The 18,640-nt window shown below is 35.6% G+C and overlaps 1 protein-coding gene across 1 annotated transcript in view; it reads right to left on the bottom strand.

Annotated features, from left to right (window-relative positions):
- LOC150087173 (ATP-binding cassette sub-family F member 1) overlaps positions 1-18,640 on the bottom strand; it is a 276,369-nt gene that overhangs the window by 27,723 nt on the left and 230,006 nt on the right. The window contains exons 14-15 of the mRNA XM_090371867.1: positions 17,127-17,159; positions 10,410-10,481 (exon numbers count right to left, since the gene is read on the bottom strand). Coding sequence (XP_090227993.1) covers positions 10,410-10,481; positions 17,127-17,159 — 105 coding nt within the window. The remainder of the gene's footprint in view (positions 1-10,409; positions 10,482-17,126; positions 17,160-18,640) is intronic.

The raw sequence follows: 18,640 nt of genomic DNA, 5'->3' as shown, positions 1-18,640 counted from the left end.
GCAACTGACATTTTAGCACTGTCAATCATAGTTACGGAGTTAGTGGTGCTAACTTTTTTGTTAAATATAAATAAATATAATCTTTATTGTGTACGAAAGGATGTATACAATATACCCTTCACGGCAGGAATGCCAGGGGCTAACTTCAAAAATATGCCACCAAGGAGACACTACAATCTAGCTTGCCAAGCTAAGGCAATGTTAATGTGTCTTCTCAGGGTGAGATCCTGCACATCTTATTTTTTATTGTTCTGCTTCTTTCACCCACATGTCAATGTCATCAGGATAATCTTACATATCACACCCATCACTCATACACTAGTAATACTATGGATTCTGAGATTTCCACCTACACAGGAACAACTTTACCCACAATAATATGTAAATAAAATATATAGATATCAACATCCCAGATACTCATCTTATCTCGCACAAACTTGGACAGTAAATTCTTTCAGGATCTCATTTCTAAAAGACATTACAATGGAGATGATTCTTCATACCCATTAGCATTGGCCATGACCAACTGCAGGATGAGTCTGAAAATAACATTTGAAGCTATGTCTGTGAGAGAGAGAGATTAAAAAAAAAAAAAAAACAATCTTAGAAAAGCCATACCTGCAGGTTATCTGATTCATTAAATACTAGTTCAATGGTTCCGGCCTTCTGTTCAGAAAGAGGAAGATGAAACAGAGCTTCTGTTCATCTTCAGAACATGACCACTATGAGCAATATAAATTTGTTCCTTTTCTCAGAGAGTGGCAGCAGACCTATAATATCCAGAACAAGTAGCTAAGAAAGCCTCTTTGGGCCAAATGAAGGCCTGAAAAAGGCAATACAGCCCACAAAATTTTAGTACTTTCTAGTATGTTTCAACAAAACCAACATTTGTTACCAATGATTGGGTTGTGTCTTCTCGTTTAAAATACCTCACAAGCTCTCACATAACATTCTTTAGTAATTATACTGGTTATACAGGAGTTCTTGATATGTTCACATATGACAACAACACAGGCATATATGACAACAACACAATGTGTGTGCTTGCGTATGCACACACACACTCATTTAAAATACAGTACTGTTGAATGTCATGGATTGTAATCATATTTGGCCATATCTATTTTGTGACTTGCTACCTATCAGAAAATTTAACTTCATAATATGTAGGAACTTTTTTTTTCAATTCCATATTTCCCAAGTAGGATGATACAAGCATAATATTTATGTTCTGTAGACCCTCACTACAGATTTATTTAATTAGTTTTAGAATTAAAACTAATTAAATCCTCTCTAAATTATAGGATATTATAGATCTGCTGCCACACTTTGTTTTAGAATTAATTTAATTATTTTGTTTCCATATGTTTTCTTGAATATTCCAATAATACCCAGGTACCACCCACATGTAGTACCTGGATATTATTGGTGCATAGATATCATGAGAATAGCTCCGATGTAGCTTTTATTTTATTTATTTAGTTATCATCATTATTATTTTATTGTTGTTTTTTTTTTTTTTTTTTAAATTTAATGATTATATCTGCTTCCAATTTTTTATGTAGGTTGGTTTCTTGGTCTCACTGTCTTCTTTACAGGTGTTATTTATTTAATCATCATCCCCCACCCTTCAAATTACTTCATCCTCATCCGGACTTCCAATGAAAATTGAACTATCTGAGGATATTTAAGAGTTGGATCCATGGCTTTTATTCTTTGACTGTTCTGTTCTTCTCTTGGTAAGTACTCTGTTACTGAGATTGATATAGAATACAGTCTCAGCTTCTCAACCCCAGACCCTAAAGAAGGAATTATGGGTTACAGCAGTCTTTTTTTCTTTTTCTTTTTTTTTATTCAATGAGGCCTGTAATTCATGAAGAAATGAAGCCTGTGCAAATAAATTCTTGATATATGTATATTTTATTCTAATTACTGGATTTTATGTTAAAAATTTTGCACCCGTCAAATGCACAAACCATAGCAGAGACACCACTAATTCTTTTAATTCAACACAGTGTAGCAAAGTTTAAAAATAAAAACAAAATATAGCTGCCAACCTTTAACTTTCAAAAAGAAAAGAGCTGAAGATCAATCATTTGTAAACAGGAAGAAAAATGGGAGATTTTTGGGCCAAAAACAGGGGGTTCTGAAAAAGCAATTCTTCCTAAAAATAGAAGGAAATCATATTTTTTCAGAAAAAGCAGGTTTCTGTAAAGTTCACACTGCACTAGAAATTAAATTTCACTAAATTTCATCCATTTTATATTAAAATACACATATTGGGCTGTTTACCGATATACATAGTATGCTTTCAAACATTATTTTACCTAGAATTTTGCTGTCTGTGGATTTTTATTTGACAATCAATTTTGACTGCTTCAAGGTACTGTTGCAGACTTTGCCCTCTTCAGACATGTTGAGTCAAAGTTTTTGTTCCTAACAATGGCTTTGGCATCCAGACCTAGCTTTAGATGTCAGGAACATTTTCAAAGCTTCAACAGAAAAATGATCTCAACTCAGTTTTTATTTTTCTCATTTGGCAAAATATTCTATCATACTCAACTGCTATGAGGAATTGCTAAAAGGCCATCATTACTTGGATTAATTCATCATATTTCAGGATTCCTTGTGTATCTCTCAGTTCTGCAACCGAGGATCATCGTACATCACTGCTTAATTATTTTATAATAGTGTCTGGTAGATTCTTACACAAATGAACCAATGCTACTAAACATCTATTGCTTCATTTATTCTTTATTTTTGATGACACCAAAAAGTTCTCCACATAAAATTTCAAATTTGAAAATAATGCACTGCCATTTGTGCTATCTCAGCATTCTTAGGAACATAATTTTTTTGATAGGAACTTGTGCACCAATATGCAGCAATAAAGTACTTCCATGATTTGGCAGTAGAAATGCCTAAGTAAAATAATTAAGTAAGGATCCTCCTCCTGGTTTAGTATACTATAGCAATCAACTTCCAAAATGGAAGAAAATTTGATAAAATAAATTTACACATAATATTCTTCAACATACCTAGGAATAATGACCTCAATACTGGATTAGCCAATGGTAATAACTAGCGATCTCATCATACTTTTGAATTTGGTAACTCTGAAAGGTGCTCATATGGCTTTTCTGATCATTTCTAACTTCTTCAAAGAGAGTTGCAAAAGTCTGTTTAAAGAAGAAGTTAGAATTGCCACTGTTCTACTAGTCCAGTTATACATTTAGCCACAGGCATCCAATATGTACACATATGCTTCAAAATCTTTTTTTTACTTCAGTGGCATGCATTTGAATCTAATTTAAATTTATCTTTCCTTTTAGCACTTTCCCTTCTCTCTCTCTCTCTCTCTCTCTCTAGATAGTAGTAAATAGTAGTAGTAGTGGCATGTGATGCAAGAAAGTAAGTGTATGAGCTTATGCAGCATCAGCCAAAAAAAAACACAAAAAAAAAAAAAAAAAAACACCATTCCCTCCAAATGCCTGTCCAGTTCCTCCTTATTTATTTAACCTATCAACTTCCACAATGAGAAATGGAAGTTTGTTCCAGCAATTAACCACCCGCTGGCTAAAGGCAAATTTCCGCACATCTATTCTACATCTGTCTTTTCTTAATTTGAATTTATGCCCCCTTAGGTTCGTAATCTGAACAAGTGGAGGGATCCCATCAGAATTCAGTGTGCTCAATCCATTCAAGGCCTTATACACCTCAATCAGATCACTGCACAGGTGCCTAGTCTCCAGTCACTGCAATTTGCAGAATTTAAGCCTCTCTTGGTAAGAGGATCCCTTCATTCCCCTCACCAATCTTGTTGCCCTTCTCTGTACACGCACAAGCAAATCTACATCCTTCCTAAAATAAGGCTTACAAACCTGTATGCAGTACTCAAGGCGTAGCCTGACCATTGCCTTATACAGAGGGACAATGATCTCCTTTTCCCTGCTAGCAAAATTCCTATATATATATCATTGACAAAACCCCATAACTTGCCCTGGCAGCCTATCTGCATTGCTCAGAATACTTCATACCTGACTGCACAATTACTCCCAGGTCTTTCTCATTTTCTAGCACCTTAAGTGTAGTACCACACAGTTGGTATGTTTCTCTGGGGGTTACTTCTACTCATATGCAGTACTTTGCATTTGTCAAGGTTAAATTTCAGTTGCCACTTCTTAGCCCATCTGCCTAAATTTTCTAGATCCTGTTGCAGTAGCACACTGCCATTAACAACCTTTGTATCATCTGCAAACTTCGACACTAAGCCTGATATATACCTTCATCAATATCATTGATAAATAAACAAAACAACAGTGGACCCAACACCGAACCCCGTGGGACTCCACTAATAACATTAGTCCACGAAAAGCAGCATCCATTGATTACCACCCTCTGTCTTCTCCCTCTCAACCATCCTTTTATCCATTGTAGCGACTTACCTTTAATACCATTCTGCTCCAATTTGTACAATAGTCTTCTATGCGCAACAGTGTCAAAAGCTTTCCTGAAATCCAAATATATGATATCGGAATCATTTTTTGCATCCAGTTCCTTTGTAACCATATCATAATATCCTATCAAATTTGTCAGGCAAGACTTTCCCTTAACAAACCCATGCTGTGTCTGAATTATTGCTGCAGTCTTGTCTAGATGATCCTGCATGCATCTTTAACCAGTGACTCCATTATTTTACCTGGAACAGAAGTTAAACTAACTGGACTGTAATTACTCATGTCACCCTTCGATCCCCCTTTGTGAATTGGGGATACATTTGCACATCTCCAGTCCGTGGGGACCTCATCTGAGTCCAGGATGCTCTCATAATTATGGCTAAGCGTTTGCTTAGTTGTTTTGCTGCCCCCTTTAATATAACTGGATAGATCCCATCCACCCCTTATGTTTAACTTCAACAATTTCTCCTCCACTTTGCTCTCAGTTATTACGAAATCATTAAGCACTCTTCTACAATACGTAACCTTCTGCCATTTTCAAACCTTATAACTCCTCATGTGTGAATGTAGATGCAAAATACTCATTCAGTTTGTTTGCTATCTGAGCAGGATCATCAACAGTCGAACCATAGATATCAAGTGGACCAATCAGATTCATCCCCTTCCTTTCAGAGTTTATATAAGTAAAGAAATCCTTGCTGTTTTTCTTAGCATCCTTTGCAAAAGATTTCTTGTAATCTGCCTTCGCCTGCCTAACCTCCTTTGTGACCTGATTACAGACTAGCTTATATCTGCCATAGGCTTCTGAGTCGCTTGATAATTTATATGCATCCATGCATTTTTCTTCTCCGTCAGGAGTCTCATTAGTTCATTTGATAACCATTTAGGCCTAAACCTTGAACAATATTTCTTAATAGGTATGAAACTTTTAGTAGCTTCCACGATTAATTCCTTGAATGCTTCCCACTTATAATTTACTGTTGGTAACATCGTCAGTTGATCCCACTGTACAGAATTTCAAAACTGTCTGAGACCACTGTACTCACCTTTACGGAAGCAAAAACCCTTTCCTTTACCCCTGATGATAATTATATATTTAAGTAAATCCCACATCAGTACACTACGAATACTGCCACCTAGTGGTTCCTTTATCTGCAAATTCTTAATACACGAATGATCACTGCTGATAACCAGATCAAGAGTATTACCCTCTCTGGTTGCCTCTCAAACATGCTGCTGCAGAAAACAATCATCCAATAAATCCACAAAAGTCTTACTACTAGCGTGTGAGTGACCAACCCACAAGTTCCAGTCAATATCTGGGAAGTTAAAATCCCCCATTATAAGACATTCTGATTTACTAGCCCACTCTATTTCTCTGTACAAATGTTCATTGTAATCATTTGAGTCATTAGGCCTGGAACACACTCCTACTCTTATTTTTGCTTTCACAGTGCTTATGTCACACCAAACTGACTCAACAGTGCACTGTTCATCTATATCAACTGTATCAAATGCCCACTAAATATTCATCCACTTTCATAAAAAGGCATGTAGCTCCTTTTACAGCACCCAAATTAATAAGATGATGAGAACAAGTTATTACCACCAAGAGTTCAAACTCTAATTTAAAAATTCTTACTATTCCTCAGTTTTGGGGTTGGTTGAATGCTGAGAAAATCTCCAAAGACATCTATTGGACACTTTGCCACAGGATGCCAGTTGTCTAAGTTTAATGGCTTACAGAAAATTCATAAGGTGGAGATTCCGCTTAGGCCAATTGTATCATTTGAGGGCAGCCTTACACATGCAATATCCAGATTTGTAGCTAAACTGACATCTATTGTAGGACATTCAAAATTTACCATTAAAGACAGTAAAGCCTGTGCAGTTTATACATGCTCAGGTAATTGTAGAGGGAGAGGCCATGGTGTCATTTGATGCAGTGTCTCTATTTACATGCATCCCCATTGAGCATGGGGTAAAATACGGTGTGAATGGCATTGGAGAGGGATGACACCTTAAGGGATAGGACTCCCTTGAGCATAGAAGATATTTTAGTGGTATAGAACTGTCTCTCCAGTACTATGTTATTTCAAAACACTATGTATAAGCAGGTTCAGGGCACAGCTATGGGCTCTCCAACTAGTGCTGTTGTAGCAAACCTAGCCACGGAAGAGTCTTGAGGCTAAGATTTTTGATGGGGCTGCTTCATCTCTCCCCCCATGCGTGCATGGAAATGATATGTTGATGATACATTCAGCATTGTACAGAGGGGAAGAGTGGATGAGGTTCTCAGCTTTCTTAAGAGCTCCCCTTTTATTTGGTTTACCTCAGAGATGGAAATAGACAGTGCCCTCCCTTTTCTTGATGCGTTGGTTTATAAACATGGCCCTATAGTAAAAACGAAAATATAAAGAAAACCTATGTGCTGGGGGCAATATACGCACAATAACAATACACAAGCCAACAGTCATAAGAATAGTGTCATTAGGGCCTTGTTGGATAGAGCTGGTTCCCATTGTAACTCCTCCGAGGAGAGAAAGGAGAAGATTAAATGCATCACAGCAGATCTCAGAAAATGTGGGCACTCCCAGGAGGTCTTGGATAAATATGTTCGGGAAGCAGGACATGGACGAAGAGAGCCATTCCACCCAATAACGGAGGGAATCGCCCAACTATTATGGTTTTTTTTTTTTTTTTTTTTAGGAGCATTAGCAACTAAGGCCATATTGCTCCGGGATATGCAGTGGTCATTCCTTGACTTTTCTGCATCCTCCATATTTGGTGATGACGGGCTCGAACCCCGGTCTAATCAAGAATCGTGTGCTACGCACTGCTGGTCCTTCCCACCTGGCTACAGAGGCGCCTAACTATTACGTACCCGTCAGACATGCTGTGTGCAATTGCCAGGGAGAAGATTGCACACAGTCAGGTTAAAGGTTAAAGTCCCATATGAGATCAAATGCCCAAATTGTGAGAAGCGCTATGTTAGTGAGACAAAATTCAGGTTTAAAAATCGTATGGGGGAGCATATTAATGCAATAAAGGCCATGGGTTATAACAATCTGCTGTGGCTGAACATTGGGAGGAGAACCACCAAATATCCAGTTGCACCAAATCTCGCCTGGCGATGCCATCATAGATGATCATTTGCATGGATATTGGAACTGCAAATGGCTCAAGAGCTTGTAAATTTGTTCTTCTGAGCATAATACCATTAACAGAGAAGGGGAAATCTGTATTCATCCTCTCTTTGAAACCATAATTCTTGGACGGGATGAACTGCTCTGCCTGGCGTGCTCCCAAGCCATTTCCAGTTTCCATGCACACGTGGAGGATACTGCCCATGCTCCTACGATAACATGTGCTGCGAGCAGTGATCCTGCAGTTATTTAAGGATGCACTGTGACAAATTAAGTCTTACTGTTATAAAGGAGGTGGTTGCCTCTGAAAGCTACGGTTGTTTTTAATGCTTTTAATTCCATATAGTGTAATTTCTATATTTTAATCAATTATTTTATCGCTTTTATTGTACAATCACTGTATTTTATTTTTATCACTTTATTTTTTCAAAATTTGATTGGGTTTTATATTATTATTATTATTTTAATAAAGTTTTAGTTATATAGTTGGTGTGTTGCATTGCAGTTATTATGAATGTGTTATTTGAAGATAATAAAGTACAGTCAGTCCTTGTATAACACGTGTTTACATTACACGAATTCAATCATACACGATTTATAAATAGGGGAACGATGTCTTATATAACACGAACCGAATTCGCTTATGCACGATTTGCCTTTGTGTTTACAAGAAATGGCAGTCGAACGCGGAATCACCCCAACCGAATGCAACACAATAGGAATGAAGAGAAGATTCTGAAAATGTATTTGTTTTTTTATATCAGTGAAGGGGAAACACATTTCACCATAATAACGTAAAAACCCACACAATTCCAGCTATCGGTATTATCGCAAATGCAATTAGATGGAGTTTACTACCAGTTTATAACAGATTCCACTAGCAGAAACGCAACTGGAAATTGTTTTTATTGTTTTATGGTAGTAACCCCTAGAAATGTGCCGTAATATGTCTTTACGGTATTGTTTATTCAGTTGCTACACACGCGCAGCTTTGTTTATGTGTAACAAGCGTGCCGCCTCATTTTGTAATTGTGCTTTATTCCCTAAAAATGAGTAAAGGTGTGAAAAGAAAGCGTCCTGGTGAAGACACTGTAGATTCAGAGAAAAAAAGAAAAGCAATAGCGATAAACAGAGGCGGACTGGATCAAAAATTCTTACCCGGGAAAATTTATAGTGGCCTCATACTATGGTTTATGGCCAAAATCACACCGGCCCACTGGGGTTTCCCCAGTAAGGCTTATGGCCAGTCCGCCTCTGTTGATAGAGAAAAAATATGAAATTGTGAAACGCTTTGAGCGAAATGAAAGACCATGTGATATTGCACGTGCTACAGACCTAAATGAGGCAACGCCGAGAATTACAAAGAAGAGAAAATAAAAACAACTTTCATAGCGGGAACAACTCAAAGTGTAATTAAAATCCATTAGATTAAGAAACAAAGAATTGGAAGATGTGGAATGGCTGTCATCTGTTTGGACAGAAAATCAAACAAAAAACAAGTCTGCTTACGATAGAAGCAAAAGCCTTAGCAATATTTTATTACGTAATAGTCGTAATAAAATACGTAACTACTTTATTACGATTATTTATTGTGTTTGGTAATGTTTTGGTTACAAATGTGTGTTCAATCTTGGGTGGTTGGCACCTAACCCTACTTTTCCCATAGGGCCTGTTGTTTATATTGCACGATTTTGCATCGCACGAGGGTTTCTAGGAACACAACTATCGTGCTATATGAGGACTGACTGTACTCAAAATCTATGTTGGTATTATTGTTTATTTCCGAATTGGAAATACGTACATAACGGTGTAAAACATTTTGTGGTATTTTTGTGATACATTAATGACATTAGTTTTTAATAATCTATAAGTTCTTTTATTAATCTTATTGCACTCTAAACTGAGGGAGGGCATCATCCCAGGGATAATACCTCTATTGAGTAAAGATCTATAATCATAAGTATTGTGTTGGAAATGAAAACCTGCAGAATGAGATTTGCATTTTTTATGGCTAATAAATCAATTACAGCAAACTCTTTCTGAGGTGTTTGTTATGGCTAAAAATACAAAGTTTCTCTGTATTTTTACCATTGTGAAAAGGAAGAAAAACTATTACTGTAAAAATACAGAGAAACTGTTACAAATCATGTTTCAATAGTGAGATGTAAAAGGGAACAAAACCAAGTCAAAAAGATGAACTTACCATTGTAAATAAACCTGGGAAGTTGAAAGCTATGGAGGTATAATTCAATGAAACATAAAACTAAAACTTAATTGCAATGTATGGGTTGAATCATTCCCAAACAAGTTTTCTAAACTGCATAGTCAGTTTTCAATGGGAAGGTGAGCTTTGTGGAGAAATTCTTTATTACATTTTATTAAAGTTTTGTCAAAATTAAAACTCTGTACATACATGCTTTTAAATACTAATTTATTCTTAATCTGACTTGGGTTCCCATCGGTAAAGTAAAACTATAAAAAATAAAAACAGAGTTAAAAAAAATAAAATTTAATTTGCTAAAAAGACTTGTTCCTTTTTACTGAAACAATAAAATCAGTAAAAAATGACTGACAGATATTAGTGATATCCTCAACATTTCCAAAGGTTTTTCATTATGCCTCTATTAAAATCACATCTACTGTTGGTTTTAAACACAGTCAGCAACACATACTACAAAAATTTCAAGGCAACCTGTACATAAAACGACAAATTAATTACATAAATGGACACGTATTTTGAAACATACTTTAAATGGAAAAAAAAAAAGAAAAAAAAAAAAATAATAATAATCTTTTATGAACTTACCTGCAAATATTCTACAGGGCTCTCACTCAGATTTAACTGCTCTCCTGAATGTTGATCAAATTTTCCAATCCTCTAAAAAACAAATTAGTGAGGCAAATTAATTATGCTCTCCTGAATGTTGATCAAATTTTCCAATCCTCTAAAAAACAAATTAGTAAGGCAAATTAATTAATGTGGATTAGGTTAATTGTAGAAAAAAACAGTTCATTCCAAGGATCACTTACTTTCACACTATTTTTGATTTATATCCATTCAATTAAATATCAACGTTGCACATGGTATTTATTTTGCACATTTAGATATGGTATTTGTATTTTTCTATTCCTCTAAACTTACCTGCAAGGTGTTTCAAAAGTCCCTCTGTGGTACTTTGTACAATGGTTTATTTCATGTTGTAATTTGACCATACATCTTTAATTTTAAAATGAACACAAAATTATAGAATATACTGAAAACATTTCTCTCTGGTCTTTAATCATTTTGAACACTTTGTCCAATGTTACTGAATACTCACTGCAGATCAGCACAGAAGATTTATGTATACTTTTGGTCAATTCCTGTCCCCCACTCTTGTCACCTCGTCACTCTCACCCATTCCTTTAGTACATGTGTTCATTGAGACACACAGCTATTTCACCTGTGGATTTATTGATTGAATAACAAATTTGCTTGGTGAAACATGTTTCAGAGCAAATGGGAAACCAAATCTGAGCAGACTAAATTCACCAAATATTTTCTAGGTGCTGCAGTTCTTAAAAATAACATTTCAAAGTTAATAAAAAAAATTTTCGGATTGTGATGTAGGTTTTGTATTTGATTATGGAAGGTCTGGAAGACTACAAATTGTTACAGTAGAGAAATTATACAATATCTCTAAACAGTGATAACTGCTAAGCCCATCAAAATCCACATGCAGATTTGCACAGACGTTTCACTGACCTGCTGGGAAGAAATTAAGAGCTGCACTGAATGAAAATAACGATTGTGCATGAAATGAAAAAGTCAGAATATGAAAAATGCATTCGGTATACACAATACAATTCGTCATTTTATAAAAATGTAAGGTGCATCAGCAACTTAAATGATACATAAATTAAACCCAAAATGCATCAACAACTTAAACTGTATTGCACCATGTGTATTATGTCTGTAGAAGTGTGTTCAAAAGCTATCCTGCATGTCGTAAAAATCCAGAATAACTCAAAGAACTACTTCCTCTGCCTGAGGCCAAATAACTACAGCCCAGTCTAAAATGGAACTCGAAGCAAAATCTCTCTAAATGAGTGACAGGTACCAAAACCACTACGCTGTCATGTTGGGAGAACCAAGGCACAGATATTTTTAATGTTACTCTTTTGAGGAAAAGAGTAGTTTTACCTTTCAGATTATGTTAGCAGCCAGAATAATCAGATTTGTTGCTCTGAAAACCCATTTGAATTTCATTACATTCAAAATAGTGGTGATTGGTATCTCAAGTCTTGTAAAAAAATTATTGGCCCTTTTTTTTTTTTTTTTTTTTTTGTTAAATAAAAATTCCACCAAGAATTCTGAAACTTACAAACTAAAAGATTTTCAGATGCAGGTATTCTTTCTTTGAAGCAGATGATGATGACTTTTAGTGTGTGTGGTTCCAGAAGAACAGCACCATAAATTCAATGACAGTTTCGGTATTTGACATTTTTTGCAAAAACAGTGATTTGAAAAGGATTCTGGCCATTCCTGATATAATCCCTATATAATTCCATTAGACTTTTTGAACAACCTTTGGACAACAGCTGAACATCAAGAATGCAATCACAGCAGCCCACAGGTCTATCTCAGTGTTGAACAGCTGCAATACGTAACATCATCTTGTGTTCAAAAATTATTACAGTAGCATTTCAGACACATGTTACAATTTTACTATATGCTGTACATTTTTACTTTAAATTTCCTTTTTGACTCACATAAGTACATTATGTTCATATTACAATTAAAAATGTACACTGAAAGGACAGAATTCACGGGATACCGGGTTGGTAGGCAACACGACGCTGTCACCCCTCTCGCTAGTGGAAAAACCCACTGTTTGGTAGGTATATAAGTACACTGCATTCATATCATTGTGGATAAACGTCGTTAGTTAGCCGACTTTGAAAGAGGGATGGTAGTGGGTGCCTGATGCATGGGTCACTATCATGGAGGTGGTACAGAAATTGCACTAACCCCATTCGACAGTATCAAAAGTGTATCGGGTATATGCCACTTCCAGAATAACAACTCTGGAAAGTACACAAAGAGAGAGAGCACTGTAGGTGGAGAAAGGTGGTGGATGAACCTAGCCATTGATGTCTGTCTCACACTGCTTCAGCCATCCAGAGAGCTACAGTGGCAATCACCAACTTCAACAAGTGAGTGCCAAAAATGTCTCCACCAAAACCATCAGGTAATCATTATCAGCAATAGGTTATGGGAATGGCTGACCCACCAGAGTCCCAATGCTAACACTGTGACACAGGACTAGCCTTAACTGGGTGAAAGAACGTTGGCACTGGACCTTGGATGATTGGAGATTGGTCTCATTTCCAGTATTTTGAGCGGACGGGAGGGTGCGTATCTGGCAGAAACCGCATGAAGCTATGCACCCGTTGTGTCAACGAGGAACTATTTAGGCAGGTGAACGGTCGGTAATGGTCTGAGGCATGTTCAAGTGGCACATGTTGGGACCTCTAGTAAGTCTAAAACGCATCTCTGAATGGTCCAGGCTACATGTCCATCCTTGCAGACCATCTGCATCCCTTCATGGTCATCGTGCACCCACAGAGCAATGAACTCTTCCAGCAGGACAATGCTCCTCCCCCACAGAGCCGGGGAGGAGCACTGTCCTCCCCACAGAACTTCTGGTACAGCAATGTCCCTTTCAAATTGGGTTATGCTGAATAAATTTTCAGTATGGGAAATTCATCAATATATCAAATATTTACAGATACTGGCCAATTCATAACTTTAAAATCAATAGTATTTGTAGTGGTAAATGCAAGAAAAACACTCAGTCAAAAAAAAAAAAAAAAAACATTGCTCCATCTCCTCTTAAGATTTAAATTTATTCTACCCATTTCCAAAATGCTAGAGAAGATTGTTTCAACAACCAATTACTCTCTGGCCAAATGGACAGTATCCTGTTTAATTTAAACTTATATCCCTTTTGTGTCTCATCTGAGAAAACTAAAGATGCCATCAGAATTTAGCTTACTAAATCCATTTAAAGCCTTTAACACTACAATCAATGTCTTCTTGTGAGTAATAGTTTCCAAATGCAGAAATTTGAAGAAATTATTTCTTTCTGGTAAGAGTACACTTCTGTTTCCCTGACTAATCCTGTTGCTCTTCTCTTCACCCATTTCAACACACTCTGAGTATCTCTTATTTGGTATAAAAGTAGCATTTTTATATTTTACCATGGGTACAGTGAAAATCAACTTTTGGCCTAAGAGTCTGATTTCAGTTCATTTATTTTCTTCTTTCTTAACTCAGATTTAAGAAGGTAGTTAAAAGCAAAAGAGCTGTGATAAGTCTGGAAATGATGCTCGATATTTTCTTGCTTCAGTAATGCAATCCTACTATTGTGCAATAAACAATCATATTTACCTTTGATGTTGATGAAGCAATATGTTTCTTCCCACTTGGCATTAAAATTATAGGTCCATTATCTTTTATTTTGTCCACTCATTTTTGGGCAAAAATGTAGCACAATTAGTACAGAGAATAATGTCAGTATAAACTATATATAAGAAAACAGGACGGTCATACTAGGGAAATATAACCCACGTTGCACATACTGTCACACTGTGCACTTGCAAGCTTACTGGTAACGACTGGTAAGCAGTATTCCCTCACAAATACATGTAAATTGCAGTATAAGCAAAGTGAGGTCTTGTAAACTGTGGCATGACTTCTTTCTTCTCTCTAGATAGGTGGTGGACAAGACCTGTTGCTTACACAGCAAGTTTCATGTGCCCTCTATCACAAGCTGTATAGTGCACATCATGCAAGTCTAACATCCAACAGGAGGTAAAGTAGTACTCACAAACAAACTCTGACATGCCTTTGCATACACATTCCTTACTCCCATATTACGACCTTTATTATTCATTATAATCTCTTTCCATAAAAAAGTGAAAAAAAAAAAAAAAAAAAAAGCCTTAGGAGACACCATGGGCAATGTAAATTCTCAACTTAACAATGATATACATACAGCTTATTGTTAACTGGCCACCTATTATTCTCTCACATATTTCTTAATAACTGTTCTCCTTCTATAGACCATATCTATCATTCTCGTGTAAATACCATGCAACTAACCATTTCACTAAAGTAGCAAGTGAGAACAGTTCATGCCAAGTGTTGAATGCTGCAGTAGTTACTACACATTCTGCACAAAAAAAGGAATATTATCAAAAGTTGTTTTAACTTAACATTATTAAACTGCAGGTATTCAACTAAGTTTGTTCCTTCTTAAAGTTCACCTTACAAAATAAAATCAGTTGCTATTCATGGCTTTACAATTTTGTTTTTATCAAACCATTCAATAACTTGGCAAATGGGTGAGTTGATGGCATATCCAAGTAATTTTGAGGGAGGCAGCCAGAGAGTATTGAACCAGTGAGGTTAATTATGAGGGAATCATTGCATTCAGGAGAGATTTTTTTGGATTGGAGAAGTGCCAATGTCCTGTCAATACATAAAGGTGGCTTTAAGAGCAAAGTTGGTAACTACAGACCATTTAGTCTGACTTCACTGGCAGGATATTCTTAGAAGTTATGATTAGAAGCATGATCCAAGGACATTTAAAAAGGACATTCTGAAGGATACTTTTTTTTTTTTTTTTTTTTTTTTTTTTTTTTTAAGAGAAAAGCATGTTTAACTAATATAGCAAGCTATTTTGACAGAGTTACTAATGAGCTGGATGTAGGGAATAATTCTGACATAGTTTATTTGGATTTCACCAAAAAAAAGCATTTCACTCAGTTACTCATGAGAGGTTACTGCATAAGCTGGAGCATATTGAAATTACTGGAAAGATTCTAAGATGGATTACAGGGCAACTACAGATGATAACTGTGATGAAGGCAGAGGGTTGTGATCGAAAGATATTCTTTAGATTGGTTTTTTTTTTTTTTTTTTTGATTTGGTAGTTGTTGGCGCATTGGCTTCTGTGGCCATATTGCACCTCCCAAGGTTTTTGCAGTACTTTGATCCAAGCCCGAGGTGGGAATCGAACCCGCGACCTTTGGGTTGCCGGGCAGGTACTTTACCCACTCGGCTAGCCCGGTCGGCTCTTTAGATTGGTGTAACATCAGAAGAGGAGTCCCCCAAAGATCGGTTCTAGGACAACTCTTGTTTCTGATTTTCAATGATAAACAATGCAAAATCTGCAGATGTTACAAAGACTGGGAAAAGTCATTAATGACCAACGCCAAGCAGCACTCCTTCAATTTGACTTGAGAAGGCTTCATGAATGGTCAGAAAAGTGGCCGCTATGTTTTTAATGTAGCACAATGTAAGATCTTACACTTGGAGAATAGCAATCCCAAAACAACATATACACTTGGAGGGGTTGAATTAAAAACAGTAGAGGAAAGGGATCTGGAGTTATGAAACAAACAGATATGAAGTTACCTGAGCAGTGTAAATATTATCCTGTAGAGATAGGGAGGTCATAATTCCACTGTTTAAGGAATCTGTAAGACCGTATTTGTAATACTGTGTCCAAGTAAGGAGACCTCATCTAAAAAGATGAGCTTCTTGAAAGGGTCCAAAGACGAGCAACTCATATGGTGAGATTGAGAAATGTTGCCATACAAGGAAAGACTTCGATTATGTGAGCTACAGAGCTTGGCAACCAGGTACCTTAGAAGGGATAGAGCAAGTTTATAAGGCTCTCGGAGAGGTTAGTAAAATTCCTTTTACTAAACCCACCCAGAATAATTTTCAATGTTATAAAGAATTTCAGAACAAGGGGCAATAAATTCAAATTACAGAGGAAGAGATTTATACTAGATTGTAGGAAGTTTTCTTTTAGCCAGTAACTTGTTGACTACTAGAAAAACCTGACTCTGAAAGTAGACAGTTTGAAGAAATTCAAGGGTCAACTGTATAGCTACCTAAATGAGTAGAGAAGTGCATAATTTGTATTTTATTGTCTACCCCACCTGTGACTTCTTTGCACTGTGGCTACACCAATACTAATAATGAAAGAATTAGATAGCATATTAGCTAATATGTTATCAACAATTAATATTGAATGTTAACTGTGAAAAGATAAAAAAACATGAGAACTGGAAATTCTCTATAAATTTGTTTCAACAGACAGATGGCATGGAATTTTTTTTTTTCTTGAACACCTTACATGCTATACCCACTTGATTAGTTTGGTATTCTTCTAATCTAATCTTATTAGAGTATTTAATCAATTATAATATATATTCAATTCGAATGTGAAACTTTTCAAGCAGCTTTCCACTATTATTCAATTATAGCATAGTGGATAGTTTTGATTTAAGTGTTTTTAGATTAAACAGTTACTGCATCTGTAAATACAGATACTGCATCATCTGTAAAAAAAGATCAACCAAAATGCAACAAACAAAAACAATAATCATGGCCAGGTGATATCTGGCCATGATGATTTTGCCATAATATAAACATTTCAATATGAAATATATAAGAAATAATTACCAATCTGTGATTCTTCCTTACTTCTCCTTTTAACTGAAAAGGATAAAAATAAGAAATTTACAAAAAAAAAAAAAGAAAAGAAAAAAAAAAAAAGATTTGTTGGTTTGCACATGTAAATAATGCAGTCAAGAAAAATAATACAAGGAATTATGAGTTACAAAAATATTCCAAACAGGAGCAGGCATACAGCTGTTACAATCAGAAGAAAATTACAATATATAAGAAACAAAATAGATTTGCAGTTACTATCTAAATCATAACAAAATCAAATACAGGTATATCTCGCTTAATGACATAGGTACCTCAAAAATTAGTTAAGTAAAATGTTGTTAAGTGAATGGCAATTTTCCATATGCTTCCCTATTATAAAATAATAATAGATACATTCCTTGGTAGTAAAATTTAACATAAGAGTTGTTATATTTTAAGTTGGTTGTGTATATGGCTGTTTTTTTTTTTTTTTTTTTTTTTTAAAGAGTATAACACAGTAATAGTGGTTGAATTAGACTTACCATTTTCGCATAAACAATGTATAACAGCTTAGCTCTTGAGTTGAGCCGGAATGCAGTGCTCTTTGGGGAGCTGCTAAGTGAAAATTCCTTTATTGCTTAAAGATTATTGCTTTTTTGCAAATTTTGATTTAAATTTATTAGTGTGGTTATTATTTGTATCTCTGATTAAGCTGAACTTGTTCATTACTTGGTCCTTGAAGTTGCTTAAAAAACCAAAGTCAACTTCTGCATTGTATCAATATAAGAATCCCTGAATTCTGCCACGATTTTATAGTATCAATACAGGTTGAAGGTTTTAACATAAAAGTTAAAACCTTCAGCTTATAAAAATTAAAAGCTAAAGCTTAACTTTTAAAAAAAGTTAACTTTTTCTAGCACTGCAATCAGTATCATAAGTATTTTTGTTAGGCATATAAACTAGAAATTTATAACAATACAAACATTTTTATAATGTAATTTTAGTATGTAATGTAATCTAAAGTAGGTTACTTTGAATTGTCACCAAATAAGTGAGATTAGTGAAGACTTGTTCTTTTCTCCAGCATCTGACGACACAAAGACATCCACCGCAATAGACAGCCCTGATACCACAGAAAGTGGTTATAGTTAATGACACAATTGTCAGAGAAGTAAGAAATATTATATTTTATAAAAAGAAAAGGTTGAATAGAATCAAGGTATGTCTGCAAGGGGGGGATTACATTATAGCAGCTATCTTCATTTAAAGGCACAAAAGGTGATACTATTGTCCGCATTGACACTAATGATGTTAAGAGCAGAAGCTCTAATGCTTTAATTAACAAATACAGAGCAATGTTGAGAAAGTCATAAGTTAGGACTGAAATAAAAAGTATCTGCAATCTTGCCCAGACTATGAGGAATACATGACAAGAAGACTACTAATCAATTTGGCCCTGTGGCAACTGGGCAAGGCTCACAGGGTTGAATTTTTCTCAATGTGATCTATGCTCATTAACAGGAGGAGTGTTTCTATAGGGATGG

The sequence above is a fragment of the Mastigoproctus giganteus genome, chromosome 4, assembly GCF_048544385.1.
Source record: "Mastigoproctus giganteus isolate SK-2022 chromosome 4, ASM4854438v1, whole genome shotgun sequence".
NCBI classification, from domain to species: domain Eukaryota; kingdom Metazoa; phylum Arthropoda; class Arachnida; order Uropygi; family Thelyphonidae; genus Mastigoproctus; species Mastigoproctus giganteus.
Note: the sequence above shows the minus strand (reverse complement) of the source record. Positions and strands in the feature narration are given on the sequence as shown.